General features: G+C 40.1%; 1 protein-coding gene across 6 annotated transcripts in view; it reads right to left on the bottom strand.

Annotated features, from left to right (window-relative positions):
- Window positions 1-27,870, bottom strand: part of BRCA2 (BRCA2 DNA repair associated) — a 95,220-nt gene that overhangs the window by 21,343 nt on the left and 46,007 nt on the right. For 2 of the 6 annotated variants that reach the window (XM_024231067.3, XM_054528886.2), the window contains exons 17-21: window positions 26,322-26,492; window positions 25,486-25,840; window positions 12,474-12,629; window positions 11,913-12,057; window positions 6,203-6,324 (exon numbers count right to left, since the gene is read on the bottom strand). In XM_024231067.3, coding sequence (XP_024086835.3) covers window positions 6,203-6,324; window positions 11,913-12,057; window positions 12,474-12,629; window positions 25,486-25,840; window positions 26,322-26,492 — 949 coding nt within the window. The other 4 variants (XM_054528888.2, XR_008512580.2, XM_054528887.2 and 1 more) reach the window with 4 other exon arrangements.

The raw sequence follows: 27,870 nt of genomic DNA, 5'->3' as shown, positions 1-27,870 counted from the left end.
TTGTAACATTTCAGAACAGGAGGGAATTTTACTCAGTACAGCACTGCTTACATTACTGATGAAATATTGTTTATTTTGTAGTCTCACTATTTAAGAAATTTAAGGCTATATTCACAAGATTTATTAAGTCATCAAGTAAATGAAATTAATCAACTAAAAACCAGTAGTTTTGGTAAAATATTTGCTCCTTCCTCCCTAACAAACTAATCTTAGAATTTGAATTTTTTTTTAGATATCTACCTGTCTAAAAATTTAGGAGGTAGCTTAATATATAAAATTAGGTTCTTTTTTTTTTTTTTTTTTGGTTATTGGTATCATTTTATTATTGTCTTCACTGTGGATACATCTCTGCCCCTTCCTACTTCATAATAAGGATAATGAAGCTTAGATGCTTTCTTTTTTTTTTTAAGTTTGATCTTTAAAAAATTTCTTTAATTTTTTTTTTCTGTTTTTTTTTTATTATTATACTTTAAGTTTTAGGGTACATGTGCACAGTGTGCAGGTTAGTTACATATGTATACATGTGCCATGCTGGTGTGCTGCACCCATTAACTCCTCATTTAGCATTAGATATATCTCCTAATGCTATCCCTCCCTGCTCCCCTCACCCCACAACAGTCCCCAGAGTGTGATGTTCCCCTTCCTGTGTCCATCTGTTCTCATTGTTCAATTCCCATCTATGAGTGAGAACATGCGGTGTTTGGTTTTTTGTCCTTGCGATAGTTTACTGAGAATGATGATTTCCAATTTCATCCATGTCCCTACAAAGGACATGAACTCATCATTTTTTATGGCTGCATAGTATTCCATGGTGTATATGTGCCACATTTTCTTAATCCAGTCTATCATTGTTGGACATTTGGGTTGGTTCCAAGTCTTTGCTATTGTGAATAGTGCTGCAATAAACATTTGTGTGCATGTGTCTTTATAGCAGCATGATTTATAGTCCTTTGGGTATATACCCAGTAATGGGATGGCTGGGTCAAATCGTATTTCTAGTTCTAGATCCTTGAGGAATCGCCACACTGACTTCCACAATGGTTGAACTAGTTTACAGTCCCACCAACAGTGTAAAAGTGTTCCTATTTCTCCACATCCTCTCCAGCACCTGTTGTTTCCTGACTTTTTAATGATTGCCATTCTAACTGGTGTGAGATGGTATCTCATTGTGGTTTTGATTTGCATTTCTCTGATGGCCAGTGATGATGAGCATGTTTTCATGTGTCTTTTAGCTGCATAAATGTCTTCTTTTGAGAAGTGTCTGTTCATATCCTTTGCCCACTTTTTGATGGCGTTGTTTTTTTCTTGTAAATTTGTTGGAGTTCATTGTAGATTCTAGTATTAGCCCTTTGTCAGATGAGTAGGTTGCGAAAATTTTCTCCCATTTTGTAGGTTGCCTGTTCACTCTGATGGTAGTTTCTTTTGCTGTGCAGAAGCTCTTGAGTTTAATTAGATCCTATTTGTCAATTTTGGCTTATGTTGCCATTGCTTTTGGTGTTTTAGACATGAAGTCCTTGCCCATGCCTATGTCCTGAATGGTAATGCCTAGGTTTTCTTCTAGGGTTTTTATGGTTTTAGGTCTAATGTTTAAGTCTTTAATCCATCTTGAATTAATTTTTGTATACGGTGTAAGGAAGGGATCCAGTTTCAGCTTTCTACATATGGCTAGCCAGTCTTCTCAGCACCATTTATTAAATAGGGAATCCTTTCCCCATTGCTTGTTTTTCTCAGGTTTGTCAAAGATCAGATAGTTGTAGATATGCGGCATTATTTCTGAGGGCTCTGTTCTGTTCCATTGATCTATATCTCTGTATTGGTACCAGTACCATGCTGTTTTGGTTACTGTAGCCTTGTAGTATAGCTTGAAGTTAGGTAGTGTGATGCCTCCAGCTTTGTTCTTTTGGCTTAGGATTGACTTGGCGATGTGGGCTCTTTTTTGGTTCCATATGAACTTTAAAGTAGTTTTTTCCAATTCTGTGAAGAAAGTCATCGGTAGCTTGATGGGGATGGCATTGAATCTATAAATTACCTTGGGCAGTATGGCCATTTTCACAATATTGATTCTTCCTACCCATGAGCATGGAATGTTCTTCCATTTGTTTGTATCCTCTTTTATTTCATTGAGCAGTGGTTTGTAGTTCTCCTTGAAGAGGTCCTTCACGTCCCTTGTAAATTGGATTCCTAAGTATTTTATTCTCTTTGAAGCAATTGTGAATGGGAGTTCACTCATGATTTGGCTCTCTGTTTGTCTGTTATTGGTGTATAAGAATGCTTGTGATTTCTATACATTGATTTTGTATCCTGAGACTTTGCTGAAGTTGCTTATCAGCTTAAGGAGATTTTGGGCTAAGACAATGGGGTTTTCTAGATATACAATCATGTCGTCTGCAAACAGGGACAATTTGACTTCCTCTTTTCCTAATTGAATACCCTTTATTTCCTTCTCCTGCCTGATTGCCCTGGCCAGAACTTCCAACACTATGTTGAATAGGAGTGGTGAGAGAGGGCATCCCTGTCTTGTGCCAGTTTTCAAAGGGAATGCTTCCAGTTTTTGCCCATTCAGTATGATATTGGCTGTGGGTTTGTCATAGATAGCTCTTACCATTTTGAGATACGTCCCATCAATACCTAATTTATTGAGAGTTTTTAGCATGAAGGGTTGTTGAATTTTGTCAAAGGCCTTTTCTGCATCTATTGAGATAATCATGTGGTTTTTGTCTTTGGTTCTATTTATACGCTGGATTACATTTATTGACTTGCGTATATTGAACCAGCCTTGCATCCCAGGGATGAAGCCCACTTGATCATGGTGGATAAGCTTTTTGATGTGCTGCTGGATTCGGTTTGCCAGTATTTTATTGAGGATTTTTGCATCAATGTTCATCAAGGATATTGGTCTAAAATTCTCTTTTTTGGTTGTGTCTCTGCCCAGCTCTGGTATCAGGATGATGCTGGCCTCATAAAATGAGTTAGGGAGGATTCTCTGTTTTTCTATTGATTGGAATAGTTTCAGAAGGAATGGTACCAGTTCCTCCTTGTACCTCTGGTAGAATTCGGCTGTGAATCCTTCTGGTCCTGGACTCTTTTTGGTTGGTAAGCTATTGATTATTGCCACAATTTCAGAGCCTGCTATTGGTCTATTGAGAGATTCAACTTTTTCCTGGTTTAGTCTTGGGAGAGTGTATATGTCCAGGAATTTATCCATTTCTTCTAGATTTTCTAGTTTATTTGCGTAGAGGTGTTTGTAGTATTCTCTGATGGCAGTTTGTATTTCTGTGGGATCGGTGGTGATATCCCCTTTATCATTTTTTATTGCATCTATTTGATTCTTCTTTTTCTTTATTAGTCTTGCTAGCAGTCTATCAATTTTGTTGATCCTTTCAAAAAACCAGCTCCTGGATTCATTAATTTTTTGAAGGGTTTTTTGTGTCTCTATTTCCTTCAGTTCTGCTCTGATTTTAGTTATTTCTTGCCTTCTGCTAGCTTTTGAATATGTTTGCTCTTGCTTTTCTAGTTCTTTGAATTGTGATGTTAGGGTGTCAATTTTGGATCTTTCCTGCTTTCTCTTGTGGGCATTTAGTGCTATAAATTTCCCTCTACACACTGCTTTGAATGTGTCCCAGAGATTCTGGTATGTTGTGTCTTTGTTCTCGCTGGTTTCAAAGAACATCTTTATTTCTGCCTTCATTTCGTTATGTACCCAGTAGTCATTCAGGAGCAGGTTGTTCAGTTTCCATGTAGTTGAGCGGTTCTGAGTGAGTTTCTTAATCCTGAGTTCTAGTTTGATTGCACTGTGGTCTGAGAGACAGTTTGTTATAATTTCTGTTCTTTTACATTTGCTGAGGAGAGCTTTACTTCCAACTATGTGGTCAATTTTGGAATAGGTGTGGTGTGGTGCTGAAAAAAATGTATATTCTGTTGATTTGTGGTGGAGAGTTCTGTAGATGTCTATTAGGTCCGCTTGGTGCAGAGCTGAGTTCAATTCCTGGGTATCCTTGTTAACTTTCTGTCTCGTTGATTTGTCTAATGTTGACAGTGGGGTGTTAAAGTCTCCCATTATTATTGTGTGGGAGTCTAAGTCTCTTTGTAGGTCACTCAGGACTTGCTTTATGAATCTGGGTGCTCCTGTATTGGGTGCATATATATTTAGGATAGTTAGCTCTTCTTGTTGAATTGATCCCTTTACCATTACGTAACGGCCTTCTTTGTCTCTTTTGATCTTTGTTGGTTTAAAGTCTGTTTTATTAGAGACTAGGATTGCAACCCCTGCCTTTTTTTGTTTTCCATTTGCTTGGTAGATCTTCCTCCATCCTTTTATTTTGAGCCTATGTGTGTCTCTGCATGTGAGATGGGTTTCCTGAATACAGCACACATTGACTCTTTATCCAATTTGCCAGTCTGTGTCTTTTAATTGGAGCATTTAGTCCATTTACATTTAAAGTTAATATTGTTATGTGTGAATCTGATCCTGTCATTATGATGTTAGCTGGTTATTTTGCTCATTAGTTGATGCAGTTTCTTCCTAGTCTCGATGGTCTTTACATTTTGGCATGATTTTGCAGCGGCTGGTACCGGTTGTGCCTTTCCATGTTTAGTGCTTCCTTCAGGAGCTCTTTTAGGGTAGGCCTGGTGGTGACAAAATCTCTCAGCATTTGCTTGTCTGTAAAGTATTTTATTTCTCCTTCACTTATGAAGCTTAGTTTGGCTGGATATGAAATTCTGGCTTGAAAATTCTTTTCTTTAAGAATGTTGAATATTGGCCCCCACTCTCTTCTGGCTTGTAGAGTTTCTGCCGAGAGATCCGCTGTTAGTCTGATGGGCTTCCCTTTGTGGGTAACCTGACCTTTCTCTCTGGCTGCCCTTAATATTTTTTCCTTCATTTCAACTTTGGTGAATCTAACAATTATGTGTCTTGGAATTGCTCTTCTTGAGGAGTATCTTTGTGGTGTTCTCTGTATTTCCTGAATCTGAATGTTGGCCTGCCTTGCTAGATTGGGGAAGTTCTCCTGGATAATATCCTGCAGAGTGTTTTCCAACTTGGTTCCATTCTCCCCGTCACTTTCAGGTACACCAATCAGATGCAGATTTGGTCTTTTCACATAGTCCCATATTTCTTGGAGGCTTTGTTCGTTTCTTTTTATTCTTTTTTCTCTAAACTTCCCTTCTCGCTTCATTTCATTCATTTCATCTCCCATCACTGATACCCTTTCTTCCAGTTGATCGCATCAGCTCCTGAGGCTTCTGCATTCTTCACGTAGTTCTCGAGCCTTGGCTTTCAGCTCCATCAGCTCCTTTAAGCACTTCTCTGTAGTAACTAACATTTATATGGAACATTTATATAGATTATTTATTTGATCCTAAAACATTTTATGCCCATTTAATAGCTTTTTTTTTTTTTTTTTTGAGACGGAGTTTTGCTCTTGTTGTCCAGGCTGGAGTGCAATGGCATGACCTTGGCTCACTGCAACCTCCACCTCCTGGATTCAAGCGATTCTCCTGCCTTAGCCTCCCGAGCAGCTGGGATTACAGGCATGTCTACCACGCCTGGCTAATTTTGTATTTTTAGTAGAGACGGGATTTCACCATGTTGGCCAGGCTGGTCATGAACTCCCGACCTCAGGTGATCCTTCCGCCTCAGTCTCCCAAAGTGCTGGGATTACAGGCGTAAGCCACCGCGCCTGGCTAGCTATTTTATTCTCATTTACTTTGCTAATAAAATGAGAGTGCTATGATTCTAAAGCCTACGCTACTTCTAACAGTTTAGTGCTTCTGAAACGTTTCTACCCAAGTACCCTTAGGGTAGAGAATTATCAGGTACACTCCAGGTAGGACTTGAGAAACAGCTAAGAACATGGAAACTAAGCCATTACTTTGAAGATATTTGTTTTATCTTAAAAATAAAAAAGTTTTTTTGCTTCAGAGTACAGGAGGGACAAAAATAAAACAAGTTTTGCCTGCATTTTAAACCAAATTTAATTAATATATAAAATTCTAGAACCCTCCCATCCTCTACTTGGTATATAGTTGAAAAGATACCACCACACTTGTCTGGCACATCACTGAAAATCCCAGAAATGTACACATCCCTTTTGAGAAACGCAGCATTTCAACATACTCCTTCCTGTGATGGCCAGAGAGTCTAAAACAGCTTCTCACCTTGAATAATCATCAAGCCTCATTATATGTCCACTTACTCTCTCACCTCAAGGTAAGCTGGGTCTGCTGCATTCTTCACTGCTTCGTAAAGCTCTGCACCATCTTGCAGAGCACGAACTTGCTGTCTTGTTAGTGCACGTGATGGTAAATATGGTTTTGTTGTGTTTTCTAAGGAAAAAAAGGATTATTAATTCACTAAACTGTAAATTTAAAAGCAACTAAAACTAAATAACCAAGCATGAAACACCCAAAGAAGGGAGATTTAAAAATAAGAAACTATATATCTGCTAAAAGTTTTTCTTTTTCTTTTTTTTTTTTTGAGACAGGGTCTCACTCTGTCACCCAAGCTGGGAGTGCAGTGGTGTGATCTCGGCTCATTGCAACCTCTGTCTCCTGGGTTCAAGTGGTTCTCCTGCCTCAGCCTCCCGAGTAGCTGGGATTAGAGGCATATCCAACATGCCCGGCTAATTTTTGCATTTTTGGTAGAGACGGAGTTTCACCATATTGGTCAGGCTGGTCTCAAACTCCTGACCTCAAGTGATCCACCACCTTGGACTCCCAAACTGTTGGGATTATAGATGTGATCCATGACACCTGGCCTAAGTTTTCCAGGAAATTTTGAAAGTAGTGTACTCATGGTTAAAAAAAAAAAAAAGTCATACAGAGTTTAATTACAGTAATATGTGAGTTAAGCATAGGTATATTTGTTTTAATGTATTTTACTTCACTGAGTTTCATAGATACTGCATTTTTTTAAAAACACAAATTGAAGGTTTGTGGAAACTATGTTGAGCAAGCCTACCGGTGACATTTTCACAACAGTATGTGCTCACTTCATGTCTCTGTCACAGAGCTCTGACAGAGATGTATAGATTGATTAATGTTATTTTCATGACTCCTAACACAATATCCATTTTGTGGCCCATGGATCATGGAGTCATTTCAACTTTCAAGTCTTATTATTTAAGAAACATGTCTTGCTGGGCGCGGTGGCTTACACCTATAATCCCAGCACTTTGGGAGGCCGAGGTGGGTGGATCACCTGAGGTCCGGAGTTCGTGACCAGCCTGACCAACATGGTGAAACCCCATCTCTACTAAAAATACAAAATTAGCCGGGCATGGTGGCGCATGCTTGTAAGCCTAGCTACTCCGGAGGCTGAGGCAGAATTGCTTGAACCTGGGAGGCAGAGGTTGCTGTGAGCCGAGATCGCGCCATTGCACTCCAGCCTGGGCAACAAGAGCGAAACTCCATCTCAAAAAAAAAAAAGAAACATGTCTTATAAAGAATAGCTGCCATAGTGATTTCTCTGATAGATATGGGTAAAGTGAATTGAAAACCTCCCAGAAAGGATTCACCATTCTAAATACCATTAAGAACATTAGTGTTTCATGGGAAGTCAAAATATCAACATTAACAAGTTTACCAGAAGTTGATTCCAACCCTCATGGATGACTTTGGGGGATTCAAGACTTCAGTGGAGGAAGTAACTGCATATGTGGTGGAAATAGCAAGAGAACTAGAATTAGAAGTAAAGCCTGAAGATGTGACTGAATTACTGCAATGTCACAATAAAACTTAAATGATGAGGAGCTTCATACAATTTGGCTCTGTGTGCTCACCCAAATCTCATCTTGAACGGTAATCCTCACATGTCGAGGGACGGACCTGGTGGGAGGTGACTGGATCATGGGGGAAGTTTCTCCCATGCTGTTTCATGATAATGAGGGAGTTCTCATGAGATCTGATGGCTTAAAAGTGAGAGTTCTCCCTGTACTCTCTTTCCTGCCACCTTGTGAAGAAAGGTATTTGCTTCTCCTTCATCTTCCACTATGATTGTAAGTTTCCTGAGGCCTCCCCAGCCATGTGGAACTGTAAATCAATTAAACCTTTTTCTTTTACAAATTAATTACTCAGTCTCACGTATTTTTTATAGCAGTATGAGGATGAACTAATACAGAGAATTGTTACCAGGAGTGGGGGACTGCTATAACGATGACCTGAAAATGTGGAAGTGACTTTGGAACTAGATAACAGGCAGAGATTGGAAAAGTTTGGAGGGCTCAGAAGAAGACAGGAAGATGTGGGAAAGTCTAGAACTCCCTAGAGACCTGTTGAATGGTTTTAACCAAAATTCTGACAGTGATATGGACAATGAAGTCCAGCCTGAGGTGGTCTCAGATGGAGATGAGGATCTTATTGGGAACTGGAGCAAAGGTCACTTTTGCTATGCTTTAGAGCAAAGAGACTAGTGGCATTTTGCCCCTGCGCTAGAGATCTGTGGAATGTTGAACTTCAGAGAGATGATTTAGGGTATCCTGTGGAAGAAATTTCTAAGCAGCAAAGTGTTCAAGGTGTGATGTTGCTTTTTCTAGAAACACACAGTCATACATGTTCACAGAGATGGTTTAAAATTGGAACTTATAATTAAAAGAGAAGCAGAGCATAAAAGTTTGGAAAATCTGCAGCCTAACCATGAAGTAGAAAAGAAAAATCCATTTCCCGGGAAAGAATTCAAGCCAGCTGCAGAAGTTTGCGTAAGTAACAAGGAGACAAACGTTAATAGCCAAAGCAATGGAGACAGTGTCTCCAAGGCATGTCAGAGATCTCCGCAGCAGACCCTTCTATCACAGGCCTTGAGGCCTAGGAGGGAAAAATGGTTTTGTGGGCTGTGCCCAAGGCCCCACTGCTCTGTGCAGCCATGGGACATGGCAACTTGTGTTCCACTTGCTCCAGCTCCAGCCATTGATAAAAAGGGCCAAGGTACAGATCAGGCCATTGCTTGAGAGGGTGCAAGCCCTAAGCCTTGGTGGCCTCCATGTGATGTTGGGCCTGTGGGTATGCAGAAGATAAGAGTTGAGCTGTGGGAGCCTCTGCCTAGATTTCAGAGGATGTATGGAAGTGCCAGGATGTCCACACAGAAGTCTGCTGCGGGGGCAGAGCCCTCATAGAGAACCTCTGTTAGTGCAGTATGGGAGGAAAACCAGGAGGGAAACTGGGAGGGAAATACGGGGTTGGAGCCACCTCCCACAGTCCTCAGTGGGGAATTGCCTAGTGGAGCTGTAAGAAGAGGGCCATCATCCCCCACTGACAGCCCGCACTGTGCAGCTGTCACTCAATGGCAACCCATGAAAGCAGCTGCAGGGGCTGTAGCTTGAAGAGCCAAAGGGGCAGAGCTGCCCAAGGCCGTGGGAGCCCACCCCTTATATCAGCATGCCCTGGATGTGAGACATGGAGTCAAAGGAGATTTTAGAGCTTTAATGACTGGCCTGGGTGCGGTGGCTCACTTGAGGCTAGGAATTATTTTTATTATTATTTTTTATTTTTTTTTTTGAGACAGAGTCTTGCTTTGTTGCCCAGGCTAGAGTGCAGTGGTGTGATTTTGGCTCACTGCAATCTCTGCTTCCCGGGTTCAAGCAATTCTCCTGCCTCAGCCTCTGGGGTAGCTGGGATTACAGATGCATGCCACCATGCCCAGCTAATTTTTGTATTTTTCATAGAAACAGGGTTTCACCATGTTGGCCATGTTGGCCAGGCTGGTCTTGAACTCCTGACCTTGTGATCTGCCCACTTCAGCCTCCCAAAGTGCTGGGATTACAGGCATGAGATACCACACCCAGCGAGGCTAGAAGTTTTAAGACCAGCCTGGCCAACATGGCGAAACCCCATCTCTACTAAAAATACAAAAATTAGCTGGATATGGTGGTGCACACCTGTAATCCCAGCTACTTGGGAGGCTGAGGCATGAGAATTGCTTGAAACAGGAGGTGGAGGTTGCAGTGAGCCAGTATCTCTCCACTGCACTCTAGCCTGGACAACAGAGCAAGACCCTGTCTCAAAAAAAAAAAAAAGATTCAATGATTGCCTGGCTAGGTTTCGGACTTGCATGGGGACTGTGGCCCCTTTGTTTTGGCCAATTTCTCCCACTTGAGATGGGAACATTTACCCAATGCCTGTACCCCCATTGCATCTTGGAAGTAACGAATTTGCTTTTGATTTTACAGGCTCATAGGTGGAAGAGATTTGTCTTGTCTCAGATGAAGACTTTGGATTTGAACTTTTGAGTTAATGCTGGAATTAGTTAAGACTTTCGGGGACTGTTAGGAAGGCATGATTGGTTTTGAAATGTGAAAAGGACACGAGATTTGGGAGGGTCCAGGGCAGAATGATATGGTTTGGCTCTGTGTCCCTACCCAAATCTCATCTCAAATTGTAATCCCCATGTGTTGAGGGAAAGACCTGGTGCGAGGTGATTGGATCATGGGGGTGGTTTCCCCAATGCTATTCTTGTGCTAGTGAGGGAGTTCTTATGAGATCTGATGGCTTACAAGTGGCAGTTTCCCCTGCACTCTCTCTTCTGCCACCTTATGAAAAAGGTACTTGCTTCTCCTTTGCCTTCTGCCATGATTGTAAGTTTCCTGAGGCCTCCTCAGCCATGTGGAACTGTGAGTCAATTAAGCTTCTTTCTTTTAGAAATTACCCAGTCTCAGGTATTCTTTATAGCAGTGTGAGAACAGATTAATACAGAGCTGCTTCTTATGGATGAGCAAAGAAAGTAGTTTCTTGAGAAGGAATCTAGTCCTGGTGAAGGTGCTGTGAATATTGTTGAAATGACAACAAAGGATTTAGAATATTACATAATATTCTGATAAAGCAGAGTTTGATAGAATTGACTCCAATTATGAAAGCAGTTCTACTATGGATAAAATGCTATCAAACAGCATTGCATGCTACAGAGAAATCTTTCATGAAAGGAAAAGCCAATCAATGTTGCAAATGCCATTGTCTTATTTTAAGAAATTGCCACAACTGCCCCAACCTTCAGCAACTACCACTCTGATCATTCAGCAGGCATCAACATCGAGGAAAGATCCTCCACCAGCAAAAATATTACAACTCACTGAAGGCTCAGATGATCATTAGCATTTTTTAGCAATAAAGTGTATTAAGGTATGTGCATTGTTTTTTTTAGATACAATGCTACTACACATTTAAGAGATTATGCTGTAGTGTAAACATTACTTTTGTATGCTCTGGGAAACCAAAATATTCATGTGATTTGCTCTACTGTAATATTTGCTTTATTGCGGTGGTCTAGAATCAAATCCACAGTATCTCTGAGGTATGCCTGTGAATGATTTCATATTCACTTACTGATGAAAATAGTATGATCTAGTGATAATTTTAAGCAAATAAAATATAAGGAGCAATATTTCTGCAGATAACTATAGAACTATAAGTTCTATAGGACATGTAACTTATAGTTCTATAGGACATGTAAATTACATGTCCTATGGAACATGTTACATCTATATAAATCATCAGGAAATGCAGAAAAACATAAAATCTCCAGCAACAACAAAAGGGAGATATGAAAAAATAAAATTTATGTCATATAAACATAAAAACACCATGATTTTTAATATTAAAATTGACACCACAATAGGTCCTAGTTCCAGGCATAATAACACATGAAAGCTAATAACTACAATAACAAAAATGCAAAAGTCACATAATATAGGTAAGAATTCAGGAAAAATATTACAAATGGCTTAGGGAAAAATAATCTGATATTTCTGTCCCTTGTTGCTATTCTTTGTCTAATACCAAAAAAGAATACCCTAGATACTAAAAAATAAAGTCAATTTACTACTCAAAATAAAAACAATTTACTCATTAAAAATGTTAAATTGAAAGTCTCTAAAACTTTGTTCTCATATTAGAAATAAAAATGTGTACCATATAACTCATTTTACCTTCATGTTCTTCAAATTCCTCCTGAAATTTAGTGAATAAGGCTTCTAGTCTCTTTTGTTGGGCCTCCACATATTTTGCTGCTTCCTTTTCTTCCTCCCTTTCATTGCGAAATATGTATAATCCAGATGATGTCTTCTCCATCCACTGTAATAATGTGTTACACACACCAAAAAAGTCATATATATAACATTCAAGTTAATTGTATCAGGCCAGGCACAGTGGCTCACACCTGTAATCCCAGAACTTTGGGAGGCTGAGGTTAGTGGATCACCTGAGGTCAGGAGTTTGAGATCAGCCTGACCAACGTGATGAAACCCCTTCTCTACCAAAAATACAAAATTAGCCGGGTGTGGTGGCGCATGCCTGTAATCTCAGCTACTTGAGAGGCTGAGGCAGGAGAATCACTTGAACCTGGGAGGTGGAGGTTGCAGTGAACCAAGATCACGCCATTGCACTCCAGCCTGGGCAAGAGACTGAAACTCCATCTCAAACAAACAAACAAACAAATTAATTGTATCAAAAGAAAGAAATATATGGTAAGTTTCAAGAATATATCATACCTGTATAGGGTATGCTCTTTGAATAATTACATCAACACAACCAACATTTCCTCCATCACTGAAAAGTGATGATAAGGGCAGAGGAAAAGGTCTAGGGTCAGGAAAGAATCCAAGTTTGGTATACCAGCAAGCAGGCCGAGTACTGTTAGCAGAAATCTGGACAAATTAATAAATATATTGATTTAGTAGTTAAATATGTATTCAATTCTATTACAGATATCATAAGAGTTTTCATTTTTCTAGAACTGCCTTAAAAATATTCACTTTAAAAAGTCTTAGGAAGATTAGTAAGACAGTAAATAAGTAAAAAACTGTATAAAAGTGAAAATATTTTCAAAATATAGTACTTCTCAAATGTATTGTTTATACTGCTACAAGTTCTTAATGCTATTTAAATGTTTCTGTTAGAAAACAGATAAAAGGAACTTCAATTTAAACATAATAGTTTAAAATACACTTATTTACCCAAGCTTCCTCAAAAAACCTACATGGACAAAGGCAACTAGAGAGAATAGGAAATGAGGTATCACCAAAATTTTGGAAGCTAAGAATTTGTGGAACAAGTAAATGACAAAGCAGCCTGAGAATGATTATGGCTAATACAAAGAGCAAATATTCATCGAACACTTACTAAGGTATCTGGCATGGTGTTAAGCACTTTATGTATATTAACAATTAATCTTTGGCCAGGCAAGGTGGCTCATGCCTATAATCCCAACACTTTGGGAGGCCGAGGCAGGCATATCACCTGAGGTCAGGAGTTCGAGACCACCCTGGCCAACATGGTGAAAACCCGTCTCTACTAAAAATAAAAAAAGTAGCCAGGTGAGGTGGTGGGCGCCTGTAATCCCAGCTACTCGGGAGGCTGAGGCAGGAGAACTGCTTGAACCCGGGAGGCAGAGGGTGCAGTGAGCCGAGATTGTGCCACTGCACTCCAGCCTGGGGGACAGAGCGTGCCTCCGTCTACAAAAAACAAACAAACAAATTATCTTCACAATAATCTGAAGACTCATCTCCATTTTACAGATGATGATAAAACTAAAGTATATGAGAAACTACACAACTTGCCCAAGGTTATTCAGCCACCAAACTTGTTGTAAGGAGTTAATGTGAAACAAAATAATTAAAGGAAAACATTCAGAAATTGGAGGCAACAGGTACCTGTGAAGGCAGGAGCATATGGTGGGGCTGAAAATAGGAAGAAATGGTTGACATTTTGTACAAACGTAGTTGAAACACCAGATTTTCTTTCCTATCCCAAGTAGCCAGGTGGCTGTCCCTCCCTCATACTAAAAAAGAACCCAGGACCCTATTCTTGCTGCAGCATTAAAAAAAAAAAATGCAGGAGACTTTATTTTCTGGAGGGCTGAACCATACATATCGTGGGCTCTGGAATACTGAGCAGATGCAGCCAGGGTGGGGGTGAGATGCTATTATTGAAAACAAAACTGGGCCGGGCGCTGTGGCTCACACCTGTAATCCCAACACTTTGGGAGGCCGAGGCGGGTGGATCACAAGGTCAGGAGTTCGAGACCAGCCTGGCCAAGATGGTGAAACCCCGTCTCTACTAAAAATAAAAAATTAGCTTGGCGTGGTGGCAGGCACCTGTAGTCCCAGCTACTCGCGAGGCTGAGGCAGAAGAATTCCTTGAACCTGGGAGGCGGAGGTTGCAGTGAGCCGAGATCGCACCACTGCACTCTAGCCTGGGTGACAGAGTGAGACTCCATCTCAAAAAAAAAACAAAAAACAAAAAACAAAAAAAAAACTGAAATAAAATTCTTACATTGACAATGAGTCTCCCTATTAATTTCCTTACTCTGCTCAGCTCTCAGAACAGTCACTGATATTTGAGGGTCTCCTAATTAAAAACTAAATCACTACATTACTACCCTATGAGCTGACAAGCCTCACCTCACATACAACTTCTGAATCAGTCAATGATCACCATTGAGGAAAGCCTCCAACCTGAGAGACTCAAATAGACAAAGGTTTTCATTAAAAAAAAAAAAAAAATGCAGGGAGCAGAAAAAACGAAAATGAAAATAAAACATTAATCATTAGCTTTAGAAAGATGAGAAGATACTGTATCTATGAAATAAGAACTGAATGTCACAAAAAAAAGAAAAACATTTAGGGAATAATAAAGGTCTCTTGAAAGTTATGTTGGTAGACACAAATTCACTTTAAGAACTAGAAGAAAAGGGCTGGGTGCAGTGGCTCAAGCCTGTAATCCCAGCACTTTGGGAGGCCAAGGCGGGCGGATCACGAGGCCAGGAGTTCAACACCAGCGTACCCAACATAGTGAAACCCTGTCTCTACTAAAAATACAAAAAAATTAGTCAGGTGTGGTGGTGGGTGCCTACAATCCCAGCTACTTAGGAGGCTGAGGCAGGAGAATCGCTTGAATCCAGGAGGTGGAGGTTGCAGTGAGCCAAGATCGTGCCACTGCACTCCGGCCTGGGCGACAGCACGAGACTCCGTCTCAAAAAAAAAAAAAAAAGAATGAGAAGAAAAGACAACCCTAATTTGAGGGTTGCGAAATGGTTATATTTTAATTCCATTATTCCTTATTTGTTGAAACATTTTTACGAACAGAAACTTCCCCTCATCTACTTGAGGGTCCCAAAATATAGATCATATAAGAGAAAAAAGATAAATGCTTGATTTTTTTCTTTTACCTAGTTTTTGTTGTTTTTCTGAGGCTGGGTCTGGCTCTGTCACCCAGGCTGAAGTGCAGTAGCACGATCTCAACTCACTGCAACCTCTGCCTCCTGGGCTCAGGTCATCCTCCCACCACGGCCTCTCAAGTAGCTGGGACTACAGGCACACGCCACCACACCTGGTTAATTTTTGTATTTTTTGTAGAGATGGGGTTTTGTCATGTTGCCCAGGCTGGTCTCATACTCCTGAGTACAAGCCGTCTGCCCACCTCAGCCTCCCAAAGTACTGCAATTACACGAATGAGCCACTGTGCCTGGGCTTTAGTTTTTAAAACAATCAGAGTAGAAGTATCATTTGTTATGAATTTCAATTTTTTGCTGTTATTATCCCTTTTTTTTTTTTTTTTTTGAGATGGAGTCTCGCTCTGTCACCCAGGCTAGAGTGCAGTGGCGCAATCTCGGCTCACTGCAACCTCCGCTTCCTGGGTGCAAGCAATTCTCCCTGCCTCAGCCTCCCAAGTAGCTGGGATTACAGACCCCCGCCCCCAGGCCTACCTAATTTTTGTATTTTTTAGTAGAGATGGGGTTTCACCATGTTGGCCAGGCTGGTCTCGAACTCCTGACCCCAAGTGATCTGCCCGCCTCGGCCTCCCAAAATCTTGGGATTACAGGTGTGGGCCACCGTGCCCAGCCTGTTATTATCCTTTCTGATGCTCAAATTATTTTATCTCTGATCAGTAAGAATCTATTCTATTATACTCCTAAGTCCTTTTGACATGACACTAGTACTGTTTGAAGTTTAGTTTTTTTCTGGTATGTCAAGACTTTCCAGATTCATATATTTCCTCCCCTGAATCTGGAATAAGCCATTTCTTCAAGACACCTTGCATCCTTTTAAGAGAAAATGGTACTTAGAAAACAGTCTGAGAGCTAGGGATACTCACTACTACTGGATTGTTCCTTTTTTTTTTTTTTGTTCTTTTTGATAGATGAAACCAATAAGCATGTTTTTTTTTTTTTTTTCTTTGAGACAGAGTCTCACTTTGTCGCCCAGGCTGGAGTGCAGTGGTGCGACCTTGGCTCACTGCAACCTCTATGTCCCAGGTTCAAGTGATTCTCCCACCTCAGCCTCCACAGTAGCTGGGACTATAGGAGCACGCCATCATGCCTGGCTAAGTTTTATATTTTTAGTAGAGATGGGGTTTCACCATGTTGGCCAGGCTGGTCTTGAACTCCTGACCTCAAGTGATCCATTCACCTTGGCCTCTCAAAGTGCTGGGATTATAGGTGTGAGCCATTGTGCCCAGCCAGCATGTATTTTTTAAAGATAATATAGATCTTGAGTTCATAATGATATTTCCAATACAAATGCAGAACCACAAGTTTTCTTTTACTTCAATCTCACATCTGCACCTTTCTCTGATAAAAAGATCCCTGTTCTCTATAATCATATAATTACATACAACAAATATACATAAAAGAGTATACACATACAACACACTTCACATCCACTGTAACTTCAGAATAGAAATACCAACACTACCACCAACAATATGATTACTAACAATAGCTTAAGATTTTGTTTCATTTTATACTTGTTGTTGCTATTGTTGTTCTTGGGGTATATACCACTAGGGACATAAAACATTTTTTAAGTTACTTGAAATACTTTCTTGGTATGATTATGCTCTAATTGAAAATACATTTAAGTTCTTTGCTTTCATTTGACTTTCTAAATTTTTAGGAACTGCTTTTTTTGTATTTTGTTACAAAATTATGTAAAAATATTTAAAGACAAATCTATAAAACATGGCATATTAATAAAAAGAATTAGAAGAAAAAATTAAAAACCATCCCAGAAGTTAGAATAAAAAAAGACAATTAAATAGAAAGTAGGAGAAAAGACAAGAAAATTAGAGGAACAATATAGGAGGCCTAGTGTCCAAACATCAGGAGTTCCAGAAAAAACTAGAGAAAAAAATGGAGGGAAATTATAAAAGAACCACTTAAAGAAAATTTTCCAGAACTCAATGAAGGACTATGTGTTTCTAGAGTAAGTGCCAGTAAGCATCCGGGCCAAGAATTAAAGGAAAAAAAAAGTTAAAAAAAAAAAAAAAGACACCAAAGTACATTACTGTGAAATTTAAATAATGACAAAACAGGCTGGGCGTGGTGGCTCACGCCCGTAATCCCAACACTTTGGGAGGCTGAGGCAGGTGGATCGCCTGAGGTCAGGATGAGACCAGCCTGGCCAATATGGTGAAACCCCGTCTCTACTAAAAACACAAAATTTGGCTGGGTGTGGTGGCAGGCACCTGTAATCCCAGCTACTCAGGAGGCTGAGACAGCAGAATCACTTGAACCTGAGAGGCGGAGGTTGCAGTGAGCAGAAATCACGCCATTGGCACTCTAGCCTGGGCAACAAGAGCGAGACTTTGTCTCAAAAATAAATAAATAAATAAATAAAAATAAAGACAAAACTATCTTAACTTCTTAAAACCAGAGCACATAATGAATGACTGAAGATAAAAACAGCACCGCAGGCCAGGTGCAGTGGTTCATCCCTGTAATCCCAGCACTCTGGGAGGCTGAAGCGTGAGGACCGTTTGAGCCTAGAAGTTCAAGACCAGCCTAGGCAACATAGGGAGACCTCCTCTGTACAAAATAAAACACTCCAAGCCTAGGTAACAGAGTGAGACATTGTCTCAAAAAAAAAAAAAAAAGAATGCACTGAAATTAGCAGGAGCTATGCTAAAGAAGATAAAAGAAATGTTTTAAAAATTCTGAAGAAATTATTTCAACCTAGAATTCTATATCCAGCCAACCTTACCCTAAGATATCAAAAAGCTTGCATGCTCCTTTTCATAACAAGCCCTGAGAGTTGTGGGCCCTTAAAATTGGGGGAAAAATTCTAGAAAGATGATATGGAAACCAGGAAATGGGGTTTCTAACACAGAAAAGAGGTAAGACTAATTTACAGAATGAGAGCTGTATGGCACACATAGAAAATGAGCACTTCAGAATGGAGTAAGAATATGAAGAGGTCCAGGGGTTCTCCAAGAAACAGAAATGGAACCAACGGAGAAATTTTAACATATTGGGCAGGATTTTTATAGCTCCCGTGTAAGGACACAGAAAATTAAGAGAAATGAAAAGGACAGTTAATAATTTCATGGAAAGCAGTAAGCTGTAAAGAAAGGAAATGTGATCATAGTATATTAGGTATTAAATTGCAAAAAATATTTTTCAGTCATTATAATGTATACACTGAATACAGATTTCACTAAAAATCATGCCGTATTAGTAGAGGGAAGATAGGGAAGAGGGTAGAGAGTAAGAGAATGAAATCCTCATTTTCTGTAGCAGGAAGTTAATGGTTGCTGTCTAAACTGAAAAGAGAAAGAAGACGGCAGTACAAGCTAAAAAATAGTCAAATGGACTGGAAACGATTGCCACTTGGGACCATGAATGAGGATGGCGAGGGTTGTGCTAGCAACTGGTTTGGGTCATATGTCTTATATTACTTGAGTTTCCAAATTATGCACATGCATTGATTTGATAAAAAAAAAAAAAAAACAACAAGAAAATGAAAGCCACTGCAAGCTTGATATTCTAAGCAACATAAAACAAAAGACTGTTTCAGCTTGATGGAATGCTTTCAGTAAAAAGCAATCAATCCAACATGGAACTAATGCCAAACAAAATATATCTTTACCTTAAAAATGTTTAATTTATAAAACGTTCTCTTTAGAGTGATCCAGAATACCACAGAAGTAAATTCTCTGCAAGGTTACCTCTTCAGTGAATCTGAATGTACAATATTATTGGTAATTTCAGATAGCAATACTGCAGACCATTCAATATGACAAAGTCCTGTTATGTAGTTTAAAATCTACATAGAGATGAAAAGTGTATCTATTACATATTTGAAAAGTACTAAAATATAATTCTCTAATCCAGAGTGGAATAGGGATCTGATCAAAGCAAAGCTATGAGAACAAGAGGGCAGCAAGCTACAGATACCAAAATCAAATGGTGCAAATTTATTTTGCTTTTTAATTGGAAATGCATTATTTAAGCTCAGGAAAGATCTCTGGCCCTCCCAAAAACTGCACAAAAACTTTAACTGTCTGAAGAATATGCTTTTTATACTAAAATTATCAGTACATTTAAGAAATTGAGAGGAGGGAGGAGCCAAGATGGCCGAATAGGAACAGCTCCAGTCTACAGCTCCCAGCGCGAGCGATGCAGAAGACGGGTGATTTCTGCATTTCCATCTGAGGTACCGTGTTCATCTCACTAGGGAGTGCCAGACAGTGGGCGCAGGTCAGTGGGTGAGCGCACCGTGCGCCAGCCGAAGCAGGGGCGAGGCATTGCCTCACTCGGGAAGCGCAAGGGGTCAGGGAGTTCCCTTTCCAGGGGTGACAAACGGCACCTGGAAAATCGGGCCACTCCCACCCGAATACTGTGCTTTTCCGACGGGCTTAGGAAACGGTGCCCCAGGAGAGTATAGCCCGCACCTGGCTCAGAGGGTCCTACGCCCACGGAGTCTCGCTGATTGCTAGCACAGCAGTCAGAGACCAAACAGCAAGTCGGCAGCGAGGCTGGGGGAGGGGCGCCCGCCATTGCCCAGGCTCGCTTAGGTAAACAAAGCAGCCTGGAAGCTTGAACTGGGTGGAGCCCACCACAGCTCAAGGAGGCCTGCCTGCCTCTGTAGGCTCCACCTCTGGGGGCAGGGCACAGACAAACAAAAAGACAGCAGTAACCTCTGCAGACTTAAATGTCCCTGTCTGACAGCTTTGAGGAGAGCAGTGGTTCTCCCAGCACGCAGCTGGAGATCTGAGAACGGGCTGACTGCCTCCTCAAGTGGGTCCCTGACCCCTGACCCCCGAGCAGCCTAACTGGGAGGCACCCCCCAGCAGGGGCAGACTGACACCTCACACGGCCGGCCAGGTACTCCAACAGACCTGCAGCTGAGGGTCCTGTCTGTTAGAAGGAAAACTGGCAGAAAGGACACCCACACCAAAAACCCATCTGTACATCACCATCATCAAAGACCAAAAGTAGATAAAACCACAAAGATGGGGAAAAAACAGAGCAGAAAAACTGGAAACTCTAAAATGCAGAGCACCTCTCCTCCTCCAAAGGAACGCAGTTCCTCACCAGCAACGGAACAAAGCTGGACGGAGAATGACTTTGACGAGCTGAGAGAAGAAGGCTTCAGACGATCAAATTACTCCGAGCTACGGGAGGATATTCAAACCAAAGGCAAAGAAGTTGAAAACTTTGAAAAAAATTTAGAAGAATGTATAACTAGAATAACCAATACAGAGAAGTGCTTAAAGGAGCTGATGGAGCTGAAAACCAAGGCTCGAGAACTACGTGAAGAATGCAGAAGCCTCAGGAGCCGATGCGATCAAATGGAAGAAAGGGTATCAGCCCTGGAAGATGAAATGAATGAAATGAAGCGAGAAGGGAAGTTTAAAGAAAAAAGAATAAAAAGAAATGAGCAAAGCCTCCAAGAAATGTGGGACTATGTGAAAAGACCAAATCTACGTCTGATTGGTGTACCTGAAAGTGACGGGGAGAATGGAAACAAGTTGGAAAACATTCTGCAGGATATTATCCAGGAGAACTTCCCCAATCTAGCAAGGCAGGCCAACATTCAGATTCAGGAAATACAGAGAACGCCACAGAGATACTCCTCGAGAAGAGCAACTCCAAGACACATAATTGTCAGATTCACCAAATGAAGGAAAATGAAATGAAGGAAAAAATGTTAAGGGCAGCCAGAGAGAAAGGTCGGGTTACCATCAAAGGGAAGCCCATCAGACTAACAGCGGATCTCTCGGCAGAAACCCTACAAGCCAGAAGAGAGTGGGGGCCAATATTCAACATTCTTAAAGAAAAGAATTTTCAACCCAGAATTTCATATCCTGCCAAACTAAGCTTCATAAGTGAAGGAGAAATAAAATACTTTACAGACAAGCAAATGCTAAGAGATTTTGTCACCACCAGGCCTGCCCTAAAAGAGCTCCTGAAGGAATCGCTAAACATGGAAAGGCACAACCGGTACCAGCCACTGCAAAATCATACCGAATTGTAAAGACCATCGAGACTAGGAAGGGACTGCATCAACTAACGAGCAAAACAACCAGCTAACGTCATAATGACAGGATCAGATTCACACATAACAATATTAACTTTAAATGTAAATGGACTAAATGCTCCAATTAAAAGACACAGACTGGCAAATTGGATAAAGACTCAAGACCCATCAGTGTGCTGTATTCAGGAAACCCATCTCACGTGCAGAGACACACATAGGCTCAAAATAAAAGGATGGAGGAAGATCTACCAAGCAAATGGAAAACAAAAAAAGGCAGGGGTTGCAATCCTAGTCTCTGATAAAACAGACTTTAAACCAACAAAGATCAAAAGAGACAAAGAAGGCCATTACATAATGGTAAAGGGATTAATTCAACAAGAAGAGCTAACTATCCTAAATATATATGCACCCAATACAGAAGCACCCAGATTCATAAAGCAAGTCCTGAGTGACCTACAAAGAGACTTAGACTCCCAAACATTAATAATGGGAGACTTTAACACCCCACTGTCAACATTAGACAGATCAACGAGACAGAAAATCAACAAGGATACCCAGGAATTGAACTCAGCTCTGCACCAAGCAGACCTAATAGACATCTACAGAACTCTCCACCCCAAATCAACAGAATATACATTTTTTTCAGCACCACACCACACCTATTCCAAAATTGACCATATACTTGGAAGTAAAGCTCTCCTCAATAAATGTAAAAGAACAGAAATTATAACAAACTATCTCTCAGATCACAGTGCAATCAAGCTAGAACTCAGGATTAAGAATCTCACTCAAAACCGCTCAACTACATGGAAACTGAACAACCTGCTCCTGAATGACTACTGGGTACATAACGAAATGAAGGCAGAAATAAAGATGTTCTTTGAAACCAACGAGAACCAAGACACAACATACCAGAATCTCTGGGATGCATTCAAAGCAGTGTGTAGAGGGAAATTTATAGCACTAAATGCCCACAAGAGAAAGCAGGAAAGATCCAAAATTGACACCCTAACATCACAATTAAAAGAACTAGAAAAGCAAGAGCAAACACATTCAAAAGCTAGCAGAAGGCAAGAAATAACTAAAATCAGAGCAGAACTGAAGGAAATAGAGACACAAAAAACCCTTCAAAAAATAAATGAATCCAGGAGCTGGTTTTTTGAGAGGATCAACAAAATTGATAGACCACTAGCAAGATTAATAAAGAAAAAAAGAGAGAAGAATCAAATAGATGCAATAAAAAATGATAAAGGGGATATCACCACTGATCCCACAGAAATACAAACTACCATCAGAGAATATTACAAACACCTCTACGCAAATAAACTAGAAAATCTAGAAGAAATGGATAAATTCCTCAACACATACACCCTCCCAAGACTAAACCAGGAAGAAGTTGAATCTCTGAATAGACCAATAACAGGATCTGAAATTGTGGCAATAATCAATAGCTTACCAACCAAAAAAAGTCCAGGACCAGATGGGTTCACAGCCGAATTCTACCAGAGGTACAAGGAGGAACTGGTACCATTCCTTCTGAAACTATTCCAATCAATAGAAAAAGAGGGAATCCTCCCTAACTCATTTTATGAGGCCAGCATCATCCTGATACCAAAGCCTGGCAGAGACACAACAAAAAAAGAGAATTTTAGACCAATATCCTTGATGAACATTGATGCAAAAATCCTCAATAAAATACTGGCAAACAGAATCCAGCAGCACATCAAAAAGCTTATCCACCATGATCAAGTGGGCTTCATCCCTGGGATGCAAGGCTGGTTCAATATACGCAAATCAATAAATGTAATCCAGCATATAAACAGAACCAAAGTCAAAAACCACATGATTATCTCAATAGATGCAGAAAAGGCCTTTGACAAAATTCAACAACCCTTCATGCTAAAAACTCTCAATAAATTAGGTATTGATGGGACGTATCTCAAAATAATAAGAGCTATTTATGACAAACCCACAGCCAATATCATACTGAATGGGCAAAAACTGGAAGCATTCCCTTTGAAAACTGGCACAAGACAGGGATGCCCTCTCTCACCACTTCTATTCAACATAGTGTTGGAAGTTCTGGCCAGGGCAATTAGGCAAGAGAAGGAAATCAAGGGTATTCAATTAGGAAAAGAGGAAGTCAAATTGTCCCTGTTTGCAGATGACATGATAGTATATCTAGAAAACCCCATTGTCTCAGCCCAAAATCTCCTTAAGCTGATAAGCAACTTCAGCAAAGTCTCAGGATACAAAATCAATGTACAAAAATCACAAGCATTCTTATACATCAATAACAGACAAACAGAGAGCCAAATCATGAGTGAACTCCCATTCACAATTGCTTCAAAGAGAATAAAATACCTAGGAATCCAACTTACAAGGGATGTGAAGGACCTCTTCAAGGAGAACTACAAACCACTGCTCAAGGAAATAAAAGAGGATACAAACAAATGGAAGAACATTCCATGCTCATGGGTAGGAAGAATCAATATCATGAAAATGGCCATCCTTCCCAAGGTAATTTACAGATTCAATGCCATCCCCATCAAGTTACCAATGACTTTCTTCACAGAATTGGAAAAAACTACTTTAAAGTTCATATGGAACCAAAAAAGAGCCCGCATCGCCAAGTCAATCCTAAGCCAAAAGAACAAAGCTGGAGGCATCACGCTACCTGACTTCAAACTATACTACAAGGCTACAGTAACCAAAACAGCATGGTACTGGTACCAAAACAGAGATATAGATCAATGGAACAGAACAGAGCCCTCAGAAATAACGCCACATATCTACAACTATCTGATCTTTGACAAACCTGAGAAAAACAAGCAATGGGGAAAGGATTCCCTATTTAATAAATGGTGCTGGGAAAACTGGCTAGCCATATGTAGAAAGCTGAAACTGGATCCCTTCCTTACACCTTATACAAAAATTAATTCAAGATGGATTAAAGACTTAAATGTTAGACCTAAAACCATAAAAACCCTAGAAGAAAACCTAGGCAATACCATTCAGGACATAGGCATGGGCAAGGACTTCATGTCTAAAACTCCAAAAGCAATGGCAACAAAAGCCAAAATTGACAAATGGGATCTAATTAAACTAAAGAGCTTCTGCACAGCAAAGGAAACTACCATCAGAGTGAACAGGCAACCTACAAAATGGGAGAAAATTTTCGCAACCTACTCATCTGACAAAGGGCTAGTATCCAGAATCTACAATGAACTCCAACAAATTTACAAGAAAAAAACAAACAACCCCATCAAAAAGTGGGCAAAGGACATGAACAGACACTTCTCAAAAGAAGACATTTATGCAGCCAAAAAACACATGAAAAAATGCTCACCATCACTGGCCATCAGAGAAATGCAAATCAAAACCACAATGAGATACCATCTCACACCAGTTAGAATGGCAATCATTAAAAAGTCAGGAAACAACAGGTGCTGGAGAGGATGTGGAGAAATAGGAACACTTTTACACTGTTGGTGGGACTGTAAACTAGTTCAACCCTTGTGGAAATCAGTGTGGCGATTCCTCAGGGATCTAGAACTAGAAATTCCATTTGACCCAGCCATCCCATTACTGGGTATATACCCAAAGGACTATAAATCATGCTGCTATAAAGACACATGCACACGTATGTTTATTGCGGCATTATTCACAATAGCAAAGACTTGGAAGCAACCCAAATGTCCAACAATGATAGACTGGATTAAGAAAATGTGGCACATATACACCATGGAATACTATGCAGCCATAAAAAATGATGAGTTCACGTCCTTTGTAGGGACATGGATGAAATTGGAAATCATCATTCTCAGTAAACTATCGCAAGAACAAAAAACCAAACACCACATATTCTCACTCATAGGTGAGAATTGAACAATGAGAACACATGGACACAGGAAGCGGAACATCACACTTCGGGGACTGTTGTGGGGTGGGGGGAGGGGGGAGGGATAGCATTGGGAGATATACCTAATGCTAGATGACGAGTTGGTGGGTGCAGCGCCCCAGCATGGCACATGTATACATATGTAACTTACCTGCACGTTGTGCACATGTACCATAGAGCCTAAAGTATAATAATAATAATAATAATAATAATAAAAAAAAAAAAAAAAAAAAAAAAAAGAAATTGAGCATCCTTAGTAAGCATTTAAAATTTAAATGTAAAACTTCTAGAATTTAACTGAATCAGTGATTGATTTTTTACCAAGAGTGCAAATTAATTTACCTTTAACATAAGAGATTCTGGGGCTTCAAGAGGTGTACAGGCATCAGGAGAGCCCACCAGTTCTGCTCCATGAAGAATAATCTTCTGACCAACTGTCAGTCTGCCATTCTTTAAGACAGCTAAGAGGGGAGGATCTAACTGGGCCTTAACAGCATACCACCCATCTGTAAGTTCAATAATGGCCACTTTTTGGGTATCTGCGCTACTAGTTTTATTGCTAGAAGTTTCAGATATATTTGCGCTCAATGAAATTATGTCAGAAACACAGAGAACAAGTGTTTTTGCAGCTGTGTCATCCCTTTCCATTATCTTTTTTATAGCCGATCTTCTGCTTCTATCAATTTCCATATCATATCTAAAAGTGAAAACAAAAATGCATATTTTAGGAAGTGTGACTCTAGAATTCCACTGTTTAAACAAGTCACTGAATAACTGAGAATAAAAACTGAATTTATCTAAGAAATACTGAGAATTTAAAATTTTGTAGCTAGCAATATAGTTTCATATTGTTAAAATATGAATTCTTTTTAAAAAGCCAAAAATAAAATGCAAAAATACTTTATTAGCAATCCCCAAATAGTGGATCAAATTAGTAACTCATATTCTTCTCATACATCAAGAGGTTAAGGAGGGGGTGGGGAAAGACGGAAGCAAGCAATGCATGAATATGTGATCTCTTAAATGGGGGCTAGGGATGACAGGAGAACAGCAGTGTGGGATGGCAACTGTCACTGACAACTGGCTTGTGCAACATTTTGACATGGAAGTCACAGACTACACAGAAACCTTAACCATACTGTAGTATATGATTACGTAATGTAATGCTTTAAACTTGCCTGTATTTTAGTTGAAGAAGCACCCTTTCTGGGCTTAGGCATCTATTAGCAAATTCCTTAGGAAAGGCACATTCCATAGCTGCCAGTTTCCATATGATCCATCTATAGTGATTATAAACCCAAATTCTAGAAATAAGCTTTGGATCCACACCTGGAGTGTCACACAGAGCCCTGAACAAATAAAGGTAGAATATTATCATAAAAACCACATAGGATGATACTGAATTCAACAACTACGACTATTCTCTGTACAAAAACTACACTGTTCAAGAACGTTGTTTTTATGAGTTCATATGATGTACAATATAATTTCAGAAAATTATTTGACATGTATCAAAGTATCATATTGATAAAAACTTCACTTGCTGAGCATGGTGGCTCATGCCTATACTCCCAGCATTTTGGGAAGCTGAGGCAGGAGGATTGCTTGAGGCCAGGAGTTTGAGACCAGCCTAGGCAACATAGTGAGACCCTCACATCTCTACAAAAAATAATAAAAAAAATCAGCCAAGAGTGGTAGCTCACATCTGTGGTCCCAGCTACTTGGGAAGCTGTGGTGGGAGGACTGCTTGAGCCCAGGAGGTTAAGGCTGCAGTGAGCCATGATAGTGCCGCTGCACTCCAGCCTGGACAACAGAGTGAGACCCTATCTCAAAATAAAAAAACAAAACAAAAAATTCCACTTAACAGTCAACAGAATGATTTCAACTCATATTTGTTCCTGAAAAATGAGATCCTTGATTCTAAATAATTATATTTTAGATTATTTTTCTTATGAAAGAGATTGTTTTTAGAAATCACACCTGAGAACTGCCGTTCTTAGTCTTGGTGCTCTCCTTGATCCTGTCCCCTCTGTTCTCAAATCTCTAACTCCTCCTTTCTCATTCATACTCTTAGCACTAAGACAACAGAAGTAATCAAAAGAGAACTTCGATAAGCTCCCGCCCTCATATCTATCCACTCACAGCATCTGTATCCCTACACTTTGCCCTCTTCCAAGCATCTGCATCCTTACACTTTGCCCTCTTCTACCATTTGTGCACTAGCTCCTACCCCTTGCTGCCTACAAGGCCAACGATCAGGAAATGCCTCCTCTCTCTCCTGCATCATCTATTTTTTTCCTCTCTACTGAACGATGTGAATCAGCATAAGAAGTGGTTTTTTCTACCTTAAAACAAGCCAAAACTAAGACTCTTTGATCCTACTTCCTCTCCAAGCAATGTCCCTCTCTCTGCTTCTTTTTGGCAACTCCCAAAAGAATCGACTGTATTCTGTGTCTCCAATTCCTCCTCTTCAACTGCTCTTTAATTGCATTCTAATCAGGATATCACTCCACCAATCTATTGAGCTATTTTTAATATCGTTAGTAATGTCTTCTGCAGTGCTAAATCCAGCGGCCAATCTCAGTCCTCATCTTACTTTACCTATTAGAAGCAGCTTCCACAGCTGGTTATTTTCTATTCCCTAAAATTCCATCTTCACTTGGAATGCAACACCCCATTCTGCATTTATTCCTAACTTTCTGGCTGCTCTTTCTCAGTCTCTTTTTC

Source organism: Pongo abelii, chromosome 14, assembly GCF_028885655.2.
Source record: "Pongo abelii isolate AG06213 chromosome 14, NHGRI_mPonAbe1-v2.0_pri, whole genome shotgun sequence".
Lineage (NCBI taxonomy): Eukaryota > Metazoa > Chordata > Mammalia > Primates > Hominidae > Pongo > Pongo abelii.
The sequence above is the reverse complement of the archived record's forward strand: the minus strand, read 5'-3'. Positions and strand labels throughout refer to the sequence as shown.